The 19,475-nt window shown below is 41.0% G+C and overlaps 3 protein-coding genes across 11 annotated transcripts in view; 2 read left to right on the top strand and 1 right to left on the bottom strand.

Moving 5' to 3' along the window:
* TTC23 (tetratricopeptide repeat domain 23) overlaps positions 1 to 19,475 on the bottom strand; it is a 148,644-nt gene that overhangs the window by 113,876 nt on the left and 15,293 nt on the right. For 4 of the 9 annotated variants that reach the window (XM_061158606.1, XM_061158609.1, XM_061158601.1 and 1 more), the window contains one exon: positions 14,084 to 14,191. The exons of 2 other annotated variants lie outside the window; for them this stretch is intronic. The gene's annotated coding sequence lies outside the window, so the exon portion shown is untranslated. Of the gene's footprint in view, positions 1 to 3,122; positions 3,559 to 7,203; positions 7,380 to 14,083; positions 14,192 to 19,475 lie in introns of those variants that run through there. 3 more of the 9 variants (XM_061158603.1, XM_061158607.1, XM_061158604.1) reach the window with 3 other exon arrangements.
* Positions 7,644 to 9,027, top strand: LOC133068336 (ubiquinone biosynthesis protein COQ4 homolog, mitochondrial-like). The gene has a single exon (XM_061159589.1). The coding sequence runs from the start codon at positions 7,974 to 7,976 to the stop codon at positions 8,769 to 8,771; it is 798 nt and encodes a 265-aa protein (XP_061015572.1). The 5' UTR covers positions 7,644 to 7,973; the 3' UTR covers positions 8,772 to 9,027.
* LOC133067741 (serine/arginine-rich splicing factor 3-like) lies at positions 13,699 to 14,313 on the top strand. Its single transcript, XM_061158610.1, has one exon. The coding sequence runs from the start codon at positions 13,807 to 13,809 to the stop codon at positions 14,296 to 14,298; it is 492 nt and encodes a 163-aa protein (XP_061014593.1). The 5' UTR covers positions 13,699 to 13,806; the 3' UTR covers positions 14,299 to 14,313.

Below are 19,475 nucleotides of genomic sequence, written 5' to 3'. Positions count from 1 at the left end.
CAAATAGATGAATGGAATAGAAAGGAGAGTCCAGAAATGGATGCTCACAAATAAACAATTGATTGTTGACAAAGCTGTAAAGGCAATTTATTGGAGAAAGAATAGTCTATTCAACAAATGATGCTATAACAACTATTCAACAAATGATGCTATAACAACAACATTCCACATGAATGTTCACATGTAGAATCAAAACAAAACAAAACAAAAATCTTTGATCCATACCTCACAGCATGTACAAGAATTAACTCAACATGAAATATAGACCTCTACAAGAAAATGTCTGTGACCTTGGACTAGGCAAAGATTACCTAGATATGACGCACAAAAATTCATAAAAAGAACAAAAATGACAAATTGGACTTAAAAATTAAAAATGTCTGCTTTTTGTAAGAAACTGTGAAAGATGATGGAAAGACAAGTTATAGGCTGGGAGAAAATATTTACAAAATATGTATCTAATGTAGGACTTGAATCTTGAATATATAAAGAATTCTCAAAATTCAATAATAAGAAAAAAAACAGCTTACTATAAAACAGGCAAAATATTATAACAGATATTTCAAACATACATCAATGACAAATATGCAAATAAAAAGCTGTTCAACATCATTAGTCATTTTTGTTGTTTAGTCACTCAGTTGTGTCCAACTCTTTGCAACCCCAGGCACCAAGCTCCTCTGTCCAGGTGATTTCCCAGCAAGAATACTGAAGTGGTTTGCCATTTCCTTCTCCAGGGGACCTTCCTGACCCAGGATTTGAACTTTCATCTTCTGCATTTGCAGGAGAATTCTCTACCACTGAGGCACCAGGGAAGCCCAACTAGAGAGCTACTTAGATATAAAAATTAAAGAATGAGGACAATCAAAACCAACTCTTGACATTTTCATCCTGAGACTCTAGAATAGGGCTTGGCACATTTTGACAATGGGACAAATCCTGCCCAGTCTGTTTTTGTAAGTAAAGCTTTATTGGAACACAGCCCTGCTTATTTACTTACATGCTGTCTAAGGCTGCTTTCACAACACAACAGCAGAGGTGAATAGCCTGTAACAGAAACCTTATGGCCCTCACGGCCTAAAATATTTACTATTGGTCCATTCACAGAAAAAGTTCTGTTGTTATTGTTCAGTTGCTCAGTAGTTTCCAACTCTTTGCAACCCCAAGGACTGTAGCACGCCAGGATGCCCTGTCCTTCACCATCTCCTGGAGCTTGCTCAAACTCATGTCCGTCGAGTCGGTGATGCCATCCAACTATCTTGTCCCCTGTCATCCCCTTCTCCTCATGCCTTCTATCTTTCCCAGCATCAGGGTCTTTTTCAATGTGCTAGCTCTTTGCATCAGGTAGCCAAAGTACTGGAGCTTCAGCTTCAGCATCAGTCCATCCAATGAATATTCAGGGTTGATTTCTTTTAGAACGGACCAGTTTGATCTCCTTGAAGTTCAAGGGACTCTCAAGAGTCTTCCCCAACACCACAGAAAAAGCTTATCAACATTTAAAAATAGTGATATCATGAATAGAAGTTGTGAGATAGAAGGCAATCACCCTTTTGATAAGACAATCAGTTTGGTCTCAGCCAGACTGAATTTGAGGTTAAGGAAGAAAGTTTATGTATAATATCCAATTTAGTAGTTAGAAGCAAGCCACTGGTTATGAATGACACCTTTTAAAAGTTAAGTTTTTCCTTTCCTTAAAAAATTATAACTTATTCTATTGTTGTTCAGTTGCCCAGTCATATCCAACTCTTTGCAACCCCATGAACTGTGGCACTCCGGGCTTCCCTGTCCTTTACTATCTCCCAGAGTTTGCTCAAACTCATGTCCATTGAGTCAATGATGTCATCCAACGATCTCATCCTCTGTAGCCCCCTTTTCCTCAATGCCCACTTTCAAATAAGATTTCAGATGGGCTAGAGGCAAGTGTTGAAACAGTTAGTCTGAATATAGACTATATCTATATTTTATAGTTTACACCAAGGTAAAGTTTGCCCACTCCTTAATCCATAATAGAGTTTTACATTTTCACCAAAAAGGAAGTAGGAGCTTTTCTTTTTTTCATAAAGCAATATAGAATGAAGACATCAAACACAGAAGGAAAGAACTAGCCGAAGGTCAGACTATGAGAAAGATACAGATGAACTATAATCTTGGACAACTTCTTATCCCCGGGTAGCCCTTCAAAATGTGAAAAGCCAATCTTTCAGGTTCAACATCTAAGCTTTGCCTAAACCACACAGTACAGAGGCTCAGATTCTAAGATGCTGGCTGACTTTTTCTTATAATAAGCTCTTGCTCTATTGGCAAGACAAGATAACCAATTCCATAGGTGCTGTGGTCTAGACAAAGAGCTGAAGCTTGAGATGGGGGATCTGAGACTCCAGAACCTCTGCTGACCCAACTACTTATGGAATGTGAGAAATACTAATAACAGATATTTATGTAATTCTTTGCAGCCAAAGATGGAGAAGCTCTATACAGTCAGCAAAACCAAGACCGGGAGCTGCCTGTGGCTCAGATCATGAACTCATTGCCAAATTCAGACTGAAATTTAAGAAAGTGGAGAAAACTACTAGACAGTTCAGGTATGACCTAAATCAAATCCCTTGTGACTATACAGAGGAAGTGAGAAATAGATTTAAGGGACTAGATCTGATAGACAGAGTGCCTGATCAACTATGGACGGAGGTTTGTGACATTGTACAGGAGACAGGAATCAAGACCATCCCCCAGAAAAGAAATGCAACAAAGCAAAATGGCTGAATGAGGAGGCCTTGCAAATAGCTGTGAAAAGAAGGGAAGCAAAAAGCAAAGGGGAAAAGGAAAGATATACCCATTTGAATGCAGAGTTCCAAAGAATAGCCAGGAGAGATAAGAAAGCCTTCCTCAGAGATCAATGCAAAGAAATAGAGGAAAACAATAGAATGGGAAAGACTAGAGATCTCATCAAGAAAATTAGAGATACTAAGGGAACATTTCATGCAAAGATGGGCTCAATAAAGGACAGAAATGGTAGGGACCTAACAGAAGCAGAAGATATTAAGAAGAGGTGGCAAGAATACACAAAAGAACTGTACAAAAAAGATCTTCACGACCCAGATAATCATGATGGTGTGATCACTCACCTAGAGCCAGACATCCTGGAATGTGAAGTCAAGCGGGCCTTAGGAAGCATCACTACAAACAAAGCTAGTGGAGGTGATGGAATTCCAGTTGAGCTATTTCAAATCCTAAAAGATGATGCTGTGAAAGTGCTGCATTCAATATGCCAGCAAATTTGGAAAACTCGGCAGTGGTCACAGGACTGGAAAAGGTCAGTTTTCATTCCAATCCCAAAGAAAGGCAATGCCAAAGAATGCTCAAACTACTGCACAATTGCACTCATCTCACATGCCAGTAAAGTAATGCTCAAAATTCTCCAAGTCAGGCTTCAGCAATACGTGAACCGTGAACTTCCAGATGTTCAAGCTGGTTTTAGAAAAGGCAGAGGAACCAGAGATCAAATTGCCAACGTCCGCTGGATCATCGAAAAATCAAGCCTCTTGAGAAACCTATATGCAGGTCAGGAAGCAACAGTTAGAACTGGACATGGAACAACACACTGGTTCCAAATAGGAAAAGGAGTATGTCAATGCTGTATATTGTCACCCTGCTTATTTAACTTATATGCAGAGTACATCATGAGAAATGCTGGGCTGGAGGAAGCACAAGCTGGAATCAAGACTGCCAGGAGAAATATCAATAACTTCAGATATGCAGATGACACCACCCTTATGGCAGAGAGTGAAGAAGAACCAAAGAGGCTCTTGATGCAAGTGAAAGAGGAGAGTGAAAAAATTGGCTTAAAGCTCAACATTCAGAAAACTAAGATCATGGCAGCCGGTCCCATCACTTAATGGCAAATAGATGGGGAAACAGTGGAAACAGTGGCTGACTTTATTTTTCTGGGCTTCAAAATCACTGCAGATGATGATTGCAGCCATGAAATTAAAAGACACTTGCTCCTTGGAAGGAAAGTTATGACCAACCTAGACAGCATATTAAAAAGCAGAGACATTACTTTGCCAACAAAGGTCTGTCTAGTCAAGGCTATGCTTTTTCCAGTGTTCACATATGGATGTGACAGTTGGACTATAAAGAAAGCTGAGCACCGAATAATTGATGCTTTTGACCTGTGGTGTTGGAGAAGACTCTGGAGAGTCCCTTGGACTGCAAGCAGATCCAACCAGTCCATCCTAAAGGAGATCAGTCCTTGGTGTTCATTGGAAGGACTGGTGTTGAAGCTGAAACTCCAATACTTTGGCCACCTGATGTGAAGAGCTGACTCACTGGAAAAGACCCTAATGCTGGGAAAGATTGAGGGCAGGAGGAGAAGGGGATGACAGAGGAGGAGATGGTTGGATGGCATCACTGACTCGATGGATATGGGTTTAGGTAAACTCCAGGAGTTGGAGATGAACAAGGAGGCCTGGTGTGCTGCGGTTCTGCAATAAGGGTGGTGTGATCTGAATGTCTGAGGTTATTGATATTTCTCCTGGCAATCTTGATTCCAGCTTGTGCTTCATCCAGCCTGGCATTTCACATGATGTACTCTGCATATAATTTAAATAAGCAGGGTGACAATATACAGCCTTGACGTACTCCTTTCCTGATTTGGTACCAGAACAACAGACTGGTTCTAACTGTTGCTTCTTGACATGCATACAGATTTCTCAAGAGGCAGGTAAGCTAGTTTGGTACTCCCGTCTCTTTAAGAATTTGCCACAGTTTGTTGTGATCCACACAGTCCAAGGCTTTGGCATAGTCAATAAAGCAGAAGTAGATTTTTTCTGCTACTGCTGTTGAGAGAGTAATGCCAACTGGCAACTGGAGAGTGCATCCTGCCTCCAGGAGCAGTTGCCTTTTCCCCCTGCTACCCCACCTAATGGTTTCCTGTGGTGACATAGGCCCAGTGTTCACGAGTGTTAGGAGTTTTCAAAGGAAGCCAGAAATCCAGAAATCTAGATCTTTATGTGAAACTATTGATTTTTAAATATGGCTCAATTTTTTAACTGGCCAGAAAGGAAAAAGGAAAAAAAAAAAAAGGTAAACGGGGTTAGATTCAGATTGTATCTTCTGTTTTAAGGATTTAACAGTAAGAGAGAGCATGAGAAAAACCAAAAGTTGAGAACAAAAGAAAGAAAAAAAGGAGTCAATTTCAAAGCTTAACACTGGGTTCAGAGGCCCAGACTAGGAAATACCACAGGGAATATTATGTGTATAGCTTTTAAAATTTAATCTCTGCCTCCTCTAAACTTTCCCAGTGGCTCAGATGGTAAAGCGTCTGCCTGCAATGTGGGACACCCAGGCTCAATCCCTGGGTTGGGAAGATGCCCTGGAGAAGGAAATGGCAACCCACTCCAGTACTCTTGCCTGGAAAATTCCATGGACTGAGGAGCCTGGTAGGCTACAGTCCATGGGTTCGCAGAGTTGGACACAACTGAATGACTTCACTTTCACTTTCTCCCCTAAACAGAAGAAAGTGTGGTAAATTTGCTCAAGATGTTCTATTTTCTGATTATAAAAATGTGATTACTTTTAAATTACCTAAACCTAAATTCTTAGGTTTACAAAACAAAAGTATTTGACTGCTGCTACTACACATTGTGATCAATGAAAGGATGGATGATAAAGTGGGAAACAAAAATTATTAGAAGACCAGGGTTCTGATTCTGGCTGTGCAACACAGGACAAGTAATTGAGCATCACTCAACTTCATCGACCTCATTTATAAAACAGGGGTAAACATACCTGCCTCTGTACCTCACATGGCTGTGGTAAGGGCCACGTGAGATAAAATATGTGACAATATAAAGAACATCAGTTCAGTTCAGTTCAGTCACTCAGTCGTGTCTGACTCACTGGAAGGAGTGATGCTGAAGCTGAAACTCTAATACTTTGGCCACCTAATGCAAAGAACTGACTCACTAGATAAGACCCTGATGCTGGGAAAGATTGAAGGTGGAAGGAGAAGGGGACAACAGAGGATGAGGTGGATGGATTGCATCACTGACTTGATGGACATGAGTTTGAGCAAGCTCCAGGAGTTGGTGATGGACAGGGAAGCCTGGTGTGCTGCAGTCCACGGGGTCACAAAGAGTCGGACACGACTGAGTGACTGAACTGAACTGAACTTCTCTCTATTGGCTCCTAGACACAGAAATAACAAAGTAGCTGCCATTTGTCATGTCCCTTGTTCTGTTGTTTTTCTCAGGGTAGAAGAAAGAATAAGTATTTGTATCTATACCTCTCTTTCAAAGTGCATGGCTGACATAAAAGGATGTGATTTTCAAAACATCTGATTATGATGCTAGTATTTTATAATAATAAGACAGAAATGACACTGCCATTAAACTATGACTTACCATCAGTTGTAACATGCACTCCAGTTTCAAAGATGTTTAAATGCCAAAAGAAATATGCATCTCTGAATCAATGAAATGAGGAATGTCACTTGCCTGCCTTCTGAAAGCATTTCAGTCAGTGACCTTGTAGCAGTGGTCCCACATGGGACCTAAGGTATAAGGGGCCTTTCCCTCCCTGGCTCCTGCCTGCACACTCCACTGAGACAGATGCTAGCTATAATAGTCCCACTCAGCAGTGGGTTGGGGGACTCTGGTGGGACCCTCTCCCAAGCAAGTGAGCAACTGTCAACCAGCAACCAGTTAACAGCCCTGTTCTGCCATTGCTCAGGGCCACTGAAGGCCCCTTCCCCCTTCCTATTGTTATATACAACCCTGTATAATTCAGGATTGTGTTCAGAAGATAATTCAGGAACAACCCTGAATCCTGACTGAGATAAGATGGTTTTTGGGAGACTTGAGTCTACCATCTCCTCTTTCTGTTAACCTTCTGATTAAAGTCATCATTTCTTGCTCCAACAACTTGTCTCTCAATTTATTAGCCTGTCATGCATCGAGCAGAACGAGCTTGGGCTTGGTAACAACCTTGCTTTCAATATGTGTGGCACCATACAATAACACCTTTAGCACAAAGACACATTTTTCAGTTCACTTACTTTGAGCTACACGTTTATCATCAGTCACTTTTCTTTCTTTCTAATAGCCATAGATGGGATTTAAATTTTCATTAGAAATCAGCCTAGGCCTACACACAGACTTCCCAAATCTCTCGATCCACTGGCCCACAACTCTCAGACAGACATACCCAATCAATTGATGCTATTCCTTCTGCCAGACCTGCCCAGTAGAATGCTGAAGCACATGATCAACACCAGATCAAAGTGAGAGGAAGTAGAGGTCTGAAGTGGGGACTCAGTCTTCCATTTCCAAAAGGTGATGTTCAAAAATTTAATAACTGGCATAGCAGGAGGACCAATCAATCTGTATAGATGACAATGATGTTGGAGTTAGCTGAGTTCTGAATGTCCCCTGCTGTCCCAGGTGTTAGCCTTCAGGTGCTGACAGGTGGGGAGTTGTAGGGAGGCTGGAGAAGAGGCAGGAGGCTTTCTCAGGGTACTGGCTCTTAGGAAATAATAACCACTATGACTGTATGAGACTGTACTAGCTGAAAACCAATCTTGCCCATATGTTAAACTGCAGTATCAAAAAGCTGTGAGCTTTTTCTCTTATTGTCCTCGGGGGGAAAACATGCTACGGAGAAGGACGTAGGGTCCGGTGCTGAACCCCAAACCTGGCGAGGTTTACTTGGAGACCTCTCTTGGGGTTGAGGTGAAATGAAGAGGATTTTATATCCGTGGGTGTAGGTTACAAAGGGGTTGCCTAGGTTTTCTCATGCTTAGCGAGAGACTTTTCCTGTCCGTGCTATTTTTCCCGCCCAAAAGGCCCTCCCCACTCAGCGCAGTAGGGGTCGAGTCCATTTGACTTCTCCGGCGCGCCGTCTCCAGAGAAGTTTGGTGGGGCGGAGTCGGCCTTGCCCCGCTCATCCCCCCAGGACGTCCGACGGTGCCCGCTGCCATGGCGACGCTGCTGCGCGGGCTTCTGCGCCCGCTCTGCGCCTTCCGAGGCAGTCCCGGCTCTTCTACAGGTGTTCCCCTCAGAGCCGTGAGCCATGGCGCCGGCCTGCTCTACCCCGAACACATTCCCACTTCCCCGCTGCAGAAGGTGCTGCTGGCTGCCGGCTCTGCCGGGATGGCGCTCTACGATCCCTATCGCCACGACATGGTTGCAGTTCTGGGAGAGACCACAGGATACCGTACCCTGAAGGTCCTCAGGGACCAGATGAAGAGGGATCCAGAGGGTGCCCAAATCCTGCAGGAGCGTCCCCGGATCTCGCTGTCCACCCTTGACATGGGCAAGCTCCGGGGTCTTCCTGAGGGCTCCTTTGGCTGTGCGTATCTCCGTTTCCTGGATGTGAATAGGGTCTCCCCAGACACCCGCGCACCCACCCGCTTCGTGGACGACGAGGAGCTGGCATACGTGATCCAGCGGTACCGGGAGATCCACGACATGCTCCACACCTTGCTGGGCATGCCCACCAACATCCTGGGAGAGATCGTGGTGAAATGGTTTGAGGCTGTCCAGACTGGCCTGCCCATGTGCGTCCTGAGTGCACTCTTCGGACCGATCCAACTCAGCGCCCAGAGCCTGCGATTGCTGATCTCGGAGCTGATCCCATGGGCAGTTGAGAATGGCCGCAGAGCCCCATGTGTCCTCAACGTGTACTATGAGCGGCGCTGGGAACAGCCCCTGCAGACCCTGCGGCAGGAGCTGGGCATCACGGAGCCACCCCTGCGTGTGGAGGGCCTGGTGTAGGCCCTGAGCGCCTGAGGCCCCACCCCACCCCACCCCACCCCCCTCTTCTGCTGGGAGTGGAGCACGCCTCTGCCAGTACATGGGTTCCTCCACTGTGAACTCTGACCCTTGGACGTCACTCATTATAATTTATCATAACCGCCGCAGAGCGGCTTTGAAGGCCAACCTGGGAGGGAGCAGCCAGTGGAGCTCCTAGGGGAGCCAGGAGCGAACCCCGTGTGCTCAGGGATTGCTCAGGTCCACAACGCATGTGACCGAGCCCTCCCTGCCTGCCAGTGTTCTCTGGGTGCCAGGCTGGGGGGTCTTCACAGGGGGAAGGGCTGCCCTTGATTCCCAAGGCCTGAAGAGGGAGGCAGAGGGGCAGGTGGGTCTCTGCTGTCTGAATAAAGGCTCCCATCAGGTCCCGAAAAAAAAAAAAAAAAGCTGTGAAATAGGAAAAGATCCCATAAAGATACAGAATACCAAAACTGAATAAAATGGAAACAAAATCTAAATAGAATTATAACAAACAAATTGGTAACTGAAAATATTTACATAAAGTTAAACCTATGCCCAGATAGCTTCAGTTGTAAATTCTACTAAAACTTTCAAGAAAATAATAACATGTATTTTTTGCAAGCCTCAGAAAGAAAGGGAACGAAGCCTTTCCAGCTTATTCTATGAAGCCACTACTACAGAATCAGGAAGCCACTTCCTGATGCCAAGGCCAGACAAAGACAACACACAAAAACAACAAACCAATAACGTTTGATAAATATGAACACAAAAAGTCCTCAACAAAATATATGCAAAGTCAAATCTAGGGACATATAAAAAGGATTATAAGCTATGACTGAGGGAGATTCATCCTGGGAATGTAAGGTTTGCTTAACATCTGAAATCATAATGTAATATACCATATTTTTAAAATAGATGGGAAAAAAACTGCATGATCATCTTGATAGATGAAGAAAAATTATTTGGCAAAATCTAACATCCATTTATGACAAAAACTTCTTCAACCTGATAAAAGATTTGATTTTCAAAACTTAAGGTCAAACATCACACTTAATGGTGAATGTTTGCATGCTTTCATCCCAACGCTGGAAACAAGGCAAGGATGTTTGCTCTCACCACTTGTATCCAAGATTGTAATAGATGTTCTAACCAGTGCGATAAGGCAAGAAAAAGAAACAAAAGGTATGCAGATTAGGAAGGAAGAAATAAAACTTTATTATTCAATGATATGATCCTATATGTAGAAAATCCTAAGGGATTCATACAGAAAAACAAAATAAAAAAAAAACAAAAACTACTAGAAACTACTGAACAAATTCAGCAAGGCTGTAGGATACAAAAGAAACAAGAATTGTATTTCTATCAATCTAAAAATGAAATTAAGAAAATATTTTCATTCACAAAAATAGCATCAAAAAAGAAAAAATATTTAGGGATAAACAAAGCAAAAAAGTTTGATTTAACTTTTTTGATTTAAAAAAATTTTTTTTTAACAAAAAGAAAGACTTTTACACTCAAAAACATTACTGAAAGTAGTCAACAATATTAAATAAATGAAGAGATGTTGCATGTTTATGGACTAGAAGCCTTAATAACACTAAAATAGCAATACTTTCCAAATATTGATCTATACATTTAACGTAATCTTTATCAAAATTCCAGCTGCCTCTTGCTGCCCCCTAGAATCTGACCTTAAATTCATATGGAAATGTAAGAGACCTAGAAGCTAAAATGATCTTGAAAAGAACAAATTTGGAGGAATTATATTTCCCATTAAAAAAAATTACTACAAAGCTAAAATAATCAAAAGTGTGGTGCTGACACAGAACTGACATAAAGTTCAGTGGGATAGAGTGGAGACCCACTCCCCCCCACCCCAACTCGGGCATTCCCAGGCCCCTTGGCTGCATTTCCCGGCTGGGGAGCCTGATGTGGGGCCTAGGACCTTCACAACAGTACAAGGACTTCTTTGATATCATTGTTCTTCAGTTTGTGGGTTGTCCACCTAGCAGGTATAGGATTTGATTTTATAGTGATTGTACCCCTCCTACTGTTTTGTTGTGGCTTCTCCTTTGTCCTTGGATGTGGGGTATCTTTCAAACTCACAGCCCCCTCAGAGGAGGCCCCCATGGAGAAGAGACCATGCTGCCTGCTCATGGGAGGGGCTGGCAGTTGGGGTGGCGAAGGTCCCACTGCCAGGCCCAGCGCCCCTGACCTGTATGCCCAGTGTGTGTCTCGGGCCGGGTTGCCAGCCTCCTCCCGCAGGAACAGGCCTGTGGCAGAAGCTGCACCTGGGAGGCACCTGGCTCCAGAGACCTAGTTTTGTTCTGTGACTCTCGATAAATGGCCATATTGCCAGAAAAAAAAAAAAAAAAAATTCAATGGGATAGAACTGAGAATCTGGTTAATAAACAGTTACATTTACTGTCAGTTATTTTTTGAAAAGTATGCCAGGATAAAAAATTCAGAAGAGACTAGTCCTCTATCACTGGCACATGCCAGAGAACTGAGCTGGAACCTTACATCATACCATATACAAAAGTTAACTTCAACTGGGTCAGAGACATAAAAGGAAGAGCTCAAACAATAGAAAGTTCATAGAACAGGAAACTATGTATATGCTTGGGTTAGGCAAAGATCTTAGAACACCAAAGACACAAGTGAAAAAAGGAAAAAATAGATAAATAGGGCTCCAACAAAATTAAAGCTTATTGCTCTAAAAGACAACCCATGAAATGGGACAAAATATTTGCAAATATGTCATATGTCTAAAAAAGGAGTTTATTCAAAATACACTTACAACTCAATAATAAGACAACAAATAACCAAATTTATAAAATAGGCAAAAAATCTGAATAGATATTTTACCAAAAAAGATGTATGAATGGCCAATAAGCACGTGAGAACATACCATTATATCTTCTTCCAGAGCACCAAAATTGCAACTGGCTGTTGAACAACCATCAACAGGAAGACACTGGAACCCACCAAAAGAGATACCCCACATCCAAGGTCAAAGGAGAAGCCACAACAAAACAGTAGGAAGGGCACAATCACTATAAAATCAAATCCTATACCTTCTGGGTGGGAGACCCACAACCTGGAGAACAATGATATCAAAGAAGTCCTTGCACTGTTGTGAAGGTTCTAGGCCCCACATCAGGCTCCCCAGCTGGGAGATGCAGCCAAGGGGCTGGGAATGCCCAGGGAATCTGATTTTGAAGGCCAGTGGGATGGGGGAAACAGAGACACCACTCTTGACAGGCATAAACAAAACTTTGTGCACACCAGGGCTGAAAGGAAAGGAACACGGATCCCACAGGAGACTGAGCCAGACCTACCTGTGAATGCTTGAGGGTCTTCTTCTGAGGTGTGTGTTGGCAGAGACCCACCACGGGGACAGGGGAACTGGTAGCAGTGTTCCTAGGAGATGTGTCTCAGTGTAGGTTCTCTTGGAGGTTGCCAATAGCCCTACAATAGAGCCTGTAGACCCAGGACTGGGTCACCTCAGGCCAGATAACAAACTGGGAGGGAGCACAGCCCTACCCATCAGCAGACAATTGGATTAAAGTTTTACTGAGCAAGACCCAGTTTTCCCCACAGCCAGCCCTTCCCATCAGGAAATTTGCACAGTCTCTTATCCTCATCCAGCAGAGAGGAGACAGAAGAAAGAAGAAGTACAATCCCAGCAGTCTTCAGAACTAATACAACAATCACAGAAAGCTAACTAAAATGAAAAGAAGCAGGGTTATATCACAGATGAAGGAATAAGATAAATCCCCAGAAAAACAACTAAATGAAGTAGAGATAGGCAACCTCCCAGAAAAAGAATTCTGAATAATGATAGTGAAGATGATTCAGGATCTGGGAAAAAGAATGGAGAAGATGCACATGTTTACCAAAGGCTTAGAAGAATTAAAGAATAAACAAACAGAGATAACAATGCAATAGAAGGAATCAATAGCAAAATAACTGAGGCAGAAAGACAGATAAGTGACCAGAAAGACAGAATGATGAAAAACAATGCTACAAAACAGAATATAGAAAACAGAAAGAAAAGAAATGAAGACAGTGTAAGATCTCTGTGACAACATTAAATGCACCAATATTTGCATTATAACGGTCCCAGAAGGAGAAGAGAGAGACAAAGGATCTGAGAAAATATTTGAAGAGATAATAGCTGAAAACTTCCCCAACATGGGAAAGGGTATAGTCAACCAAGTCCAGGAAGCACAGACAGTCCCAGGCAGGATAAACCCAAGGAGGAACACACCAAAACATAGTAATGAAACTGACAAAAATTAAAGACAAAGGTAAATTATTAAAAGTAACAAGGGAAAAAAGATAAGTAACATACAAGGGAAATCTCAAAATGCTGTCAGCTGATTTCTCAACAGAAACTCTATAAGCTAGAAGGGAATGGCATGACCTATTCCAATTGATGAAACAGAAGAACCTATAACCAAGAATATTCTACTCAGTTAGACTCTCATTCAGATTTGATGAAGAAATCGAGTTTTTTCCAGACAAGCAAAAGTTAAGAGAATTCAGCACCACTAAGCCAGTTTAACAACAAATGCTAAAGGAACTTCTCTAGGCAGGAAACACAGGAGAAGGAAAAGATTTACAAAAATAAACCTAAAACAATTAGCAAAATGGTAACAGGATCATACATATCAATAAGTACCTTAAATGTAAATGGATTAAATTCACCAACCAAAAGATATAGACTGGCTGAGTGGATACAAAAGCAAGACTGGCTTAGTGGTCTACAAAAGACCCACCTCAGACCTATGGACACTTACAGACTGGAAGTAAGGGGATGGGAGAAGGTATTTCATGCAAATGGAAATCATAAGAAAGTTGGAGTAGTGATACTCATATCAGACTAAATAGACTTTAAAACAAAGACTTTAGGCCATTTCGTGGACGCCGGGTGTGCAAGAGCATCTGGGAACGCTGGGCGGGAGGGGACTGAGAAGACCTAGCCTAGGTTCTGTGGATTTGGACCTCCGCATTTCTAACCCAAGATCTCGAAATGCATCGTGATTCCTGTCCATTGGACTGTAAAGTTTATGTAGGTAATCTTGGAAACAATGGTAACAAGACTGAATTGGAACGAGCTTTTGGCTATTATGGACCACTCCGAAGTGTGTGGGTTGCTAGAAACCCTCCCGGCTTTGCTTTTGTTGAATTTGAAGATCCCCGAGATGCAGCTGATGCTGTTCGAGAGCTAGATGGGAGAACACTGTGTGGCTGCCGAGTAAGAGTGGAACTATCGAATGGTGAAAAGAGAAGTCGTAATCGTGGCCCACCTCCTTGGGGTCGTTGCCCTCAAGATGATTATCGGAGGAGGAGTCCTCCACCTCGACGCAGATCTTCAAGACAGAGAAGCTTCTCCCGCAGCCGGAGCAGGTCCCTTTCTAGAGATAGGAAAAGAGAGAGGTCACTGTCCCAGGAGAGAAATCACAAGCCGTCCCGATCTTTCTCTAGGTCTCGTAGCCGATCTAGATCAAATGAAAGGAAATAGAAGACAAGTTTGCAAGAGGAGTGGTGTACAGGAAATAACTTCATTTGACAGGAGTATGTATAGAAAATTCAAGTTTTGTTTGAGACTTCATAAGCTTGGTGCATTTTTAAAATGTTTTAGCTGTTCACATTTGTTGGTCTGTTGGAACAGTGACACAAAGGTGTAATTCTCTATGGTTTGAAATGGATCATATGGGGCATGTAATATTAAGAATTGTTACTTTACAATGTTCCCTTAAGCAAAATTTAATTTGCTTTGAATTTTAGTCTTGCATAGGCTGATAATAAACCTCTTAACTCCTGCCCAGCTAAAGTCAATGTTTAACATTATGGAAATAAAAACTGGCAAAAATTGGAAGATTTTTTTCAACATAGCTGGGATATGGTATGCAGCTGTAGTTAAGCAGTTTTTAAACTGCTGTGAACTCAAAAACCAGCTGGAAAAATTAAAGCTTCACCCTTAAACTAGATTAGAGGTTTAAAGATTCCACTAGTCTTCACACTGGACAAAAGGTTGTCCAGTTGGTGTAGAATCTAAGAAGTTTCAAGGAAGTTAGTTTATCTTTGCTTTAGGTTGTAAGTTCCTTCTGTGATTGCTGTATATGAATACATAGCTCTTTGTAACGTTCTTTATTTGGAAATCTGAGATACTCAAGATAACAAATGTCCTGCCAGTTTAAGGGTACATTGTAGAGCTGAACTGAGTTACTGTGCAAGATTCTTTTTTCATGCTGTCATTTGTAATATGTTTTGTGAGAATCCTTGGGATTAAAGTTTTGGTTACAAAAAAAAAAAAAAATAAAACAAAGACTTTTATAAGAGACAAAGAAGGACATTACATAATGATAAAGAGTTCAATCCAAGAAGAAGATATAACAATTATAAATATATATAGACCCAACATAGAGGCACCTCAATATGTAAAGCAAATAATAACAAATATAAAGGGAGAAATTGTCGGTAACACAATAATAGTGGGGAACTTTTAATAGCCCACTTTCACAAATGTACATATCATCTAGACACAAAATCAACAAAGAAACAAAGTCTTTAAATGACACTTTAGATGGGTTGGGCTTAATTGATATTTATAGAGCATTCCACCCAAAAGCAGCAGACTACACATTCTTCTTAAGTGCACATGGAACATTCTCCAGGACTGACCACATGCTGGGCCACAAGGCGAGCCTTGGTAAATTTAAGAAAATTGACATCATATCAAGCATCCCCAAGAAACACAAATATGTGACAACTAAACAATATGCTACTGAACAACCAGTGGATCACTGAAGAAATCAAGGAAGAAAATCTAGAGAGAAATAAGAACAAAAGCACATCAGTCCTAAACTTAAGGGATGCAGCAAAAGCAGGTCTAAGTGGGAAGTTTATAGCAATACAATCTTATCTCAAGAAACAAGAAAAAACTCAAATAAACAACCTAACCTTACACCTAAAACAACTACAGAAGGAAGAACATACAAAACCCAAAGTTAGTAGAAGGAAGGAAATCATAAAAACCAGAGCAGAAATTAATGAAATAGAGACAAAGAAAACAATCACAAAGATCAATGAAAACTAAAAGCTGGTTCTTTGAAAAGATAAACAAAACTGATAAACCTTTAGCCAGACTCATAAAGTAAAAAAGGGAGAGGACTCAAATCATTAAAATCAGAAATGAAAAAGGAAAAGTTACAACTGACTCCATAGAAATACCAAGGATCATAAGAGACTACTATGAACAACTGTGCCAATAAAATGGACAACCTGGAAAAACTGGACAAATTCTTAGAAAGGCAGTCTCCCTATACTGAACCAGGAAGAAATAGAAAATAGGAACAGACCAGTCACAAGTGCTGAAATTGAAACTGTGACTAAAAACCTCCCCGCAAACAAAAGTCCAGGACCTAATGGCTTCACAGGAGAATTCTATCAAACATTTAAAGAAGAATTAACACCTATCCTTCTGAAACTTACAAAAATTCACAGAGGAAGGAAAACTTCCCAACTCATTTTATGATGTCACCATCACCCTGATACCAAAACCAGAGAAAGATACCAGAAAAAAAAAAAATTACAAGCCAATATCACTGATAAACATAAGTGCAAAAATCCTTGACTAAGTACTAGCTATCTGTATCCAACAATACATTAAAAAGATCATATACCATGATCAAGTGGGATTCACTGCTGGGATGCAAGGATTCTTCAACATTTGCAAATCAATCAATGTGATCACCATATTAACAAATTGAAGAATAAAAGCCCTATGATCATCTCAGTAGAAGCAGAAAAAGCTTTTGACAAAATTCAGCTCTCATTTATGATAAAAACTCTCCAGAAAGTGGGTGTAGAGGGAACATAGAGAAGTGAAAGTCGCTCAGTTCTATCCCATGCTTTGCGACTCCATGAAGTGTAGCCTGCCAGACCCCTCTGTTTATGGAATGCTCCAGGCAAGAATACTGGAGAGGTAGCCATTCCCTTCTCCAGGGGATCTTCTAGACCCAGGAATCAAACCAGGGTCTCCCACACTGCAGGCAGATTCTTTACCAACTGAGCCACCGGGGAAACCCAAGAATACTGGAGTGTGTAGCCTATCTTTTCTCCAGGGGATCTTCCCAACCCAGGAATCAAACCAGGGTCTCCTGCATTGCAGGTGGATTCTTTACCAGCTAAGCTACCAGGGAAGCCGTCAACATAATAAAGGCTATATATGACAAATCTACAGCTAGCATCATACTTAACAGTGAAAAGCTGAAAGCATTCCCTCTAAGATCAGGATCAAGACAAGGATGTCCACTCCCACCACTTCTATTCAACATAGTTTTGGAAGTCCTAGTTACAACAATCAGAGAAGAAAAAGAAGGGGAATCCAAATTGGAAAAGAAGAAACTCTCACTGTTTATAGATGACATGATCCTATACATAGAAGATCCTAAGTTTTCCTACCAGAAAACTACTAAAACTCATCAGTGAATTTGGTAAAGTTGCATATTACAAAATTAATACACAGAAATCTGTAGCATTCTATACACTAAAAATGAAAGAATAGGAAGAGAAATTCTAGAAGCAATTCCATTTATCATCACATCAAAAAGAATAAAATACCTAGAAATAAAACTACCTAAGAGACAAAAGACCCTCCAGAAACTGTAAGATGCTGATAAATTGAAGAAGACATAAACAAATGGTAAGATATGCCATGTTCATGAATTGGAAGAATTGATATTGTCAAAATGACTATACTACCCAAGGCAATCTACAGATTCAATGCAATCCCTAGCAAATTACCAATGGCATTTTTCACAGAACTAGAACAAAAAAATCTCAGAACTTGTATGGAGACACAAAAGAGCCTGAATAGACAAAGCAATCTTGAAAAAGAAAAACAGAGCTAGAGGAAACAGGCTCCCTGACTTCAGACTATACTACAAAGCTACAGTCATCAAAACAGTACAGCAATGACACAAAAATAGAAATATAGATCAATGGAGCAGGATAGAAAACCCAGAAATAAGCCCAGGCACCTATGGTCAATTGATCTATGACAAAGGAGGCAAGACTATACAAGGCTGGAAAGACAATCTCTTTAACAAATGGTGCTGGGAAAACTGCACAGCAACATGTAAAAAAAGTGAAATTAAATCATTCCTCAACTTCACACAGAAAATAAGCTCAAAATGGATTAAAAACCTAAATGTGACACCAGATACTATAAAACTCATAGAGGAAAACATAGGCAAAACACTCTCTGACATAAATCACAGCAATATCTTTTTCTATCCATCTCCCAGAATAATGGAAATAAAAGGAAAAATAAGCAAATGGGACCTACTTAAACTCAAAAGCTTTTGCACAGCAAAGGAAACAATAAACAACAGAAAGACAACCCACAGATTGGGAGAAAATATTTGAAAATAATGTGACCAATAAAGGATGTCTCCAAAGTTACAAATTGTTTATGATGCTTAATAGTATTAAAACAAACAATCCACTCAAAAAATGGGCAGAAGATCTGAATAGACATTTCTCCAAAGAGGACATACAGATGGTCAACAGGCACATGAAAAGATGTTTAACATTGCTAGTTATTAGAAAAACGCAAATCAAAACTACAATGAGATATTACCTCACATGGCTCAGAATGTGATCATTAAAAAATCCACACACACACACACAAATGCTGGAGAGGGTGTGGAGAGAAGGGAAGCCTCCTGTTGGTGGGAATGTAAATCGATACAACCAGTGAGGGGAACAGCATGGAGGTTCCCTAAAACACTAAAAATAGAGCTACCATATTACCTTGCAATCCTACTCCTGGGCATATATCCAGAGAAAAACATGGCCCGAAAAGATGTATGCACCCCAGTGTTCGTTGGAGCACTGTTTACAATAACCAAGACATAGGAGCAACTGAAATGTCCATCAACAGAGGAATGGATAAAGAAAATGTGGTACATATATATACACAATGGAATATTATGCAGCCATTAAAAAGAAAGAAAGAATGCATTTGCAGCAACGTGGGTGAATGTAGAGTGTCATACTGAATGAAGTCAGTCAGAGAAGGAGAAATATCATATGACATTTCTTATATGTGAAATCTAAAAAGAAATGACACACATGAACTTTCTTACAAAACAGAAAGAGACTCACAGACCTAGAAAACGAACTTACGGTTGCTGGGGGAAAGGGGTAGTTAGGGACTTTGGAAAGGTCATGTACACACTGAAACATTTAAAATGGATAACCAACAAAGACCTATTGTATGGCACATGGGACCGTGCTCAATGTTATGTGCCAGCCTGGATGTGAGGGGGCTTGGGGGAGAATGGGTACATGTTTGTAAGGCTGAGTCCCTTCGCTATTCACTTGAAAACATTGTTAATCAGCTATACTCCAATACAAAATGTTTCTGGTGTTAAAGAAAAAAGAAAAAGAAATAGAAAACATACTGTTATTAGTCAGTAAGAAAATGCAAATCAAAACTATAATGAGAATCACTTCACACCCATCAGAGTGATTATAAACAAAAAGACATTTAAAAGTGCTGGTGAAGACGTGGAGAAGTTGGAATCCTCACATAACACTATTAGAATGTAAAATTGTTAATTCACTTTAAAAAGCAGTTGAGTGATTCTTCAAAAAGTTAAACATATAGTTTCCACATGACTCAGCAAT

This window comes from Dama dama, chromosome 13 (assembly GCF_033118175.1).
Source record: "Dama dama isolate Ldn47 chromosome 13, ASM3311817v1, whole genome shotgun sequence".
NCBI classification, from domain to species: Eukaryota; Metazoa; Chordata; class Mammalia; order Artiodactyla; family Cervidae; genus Dama; species Dama dama.
The sequence above is the reverse complement of the archived record's forward strand: the minus strand, read 5'-3'. Positions and strand labels throughout refer to the sequence as shown.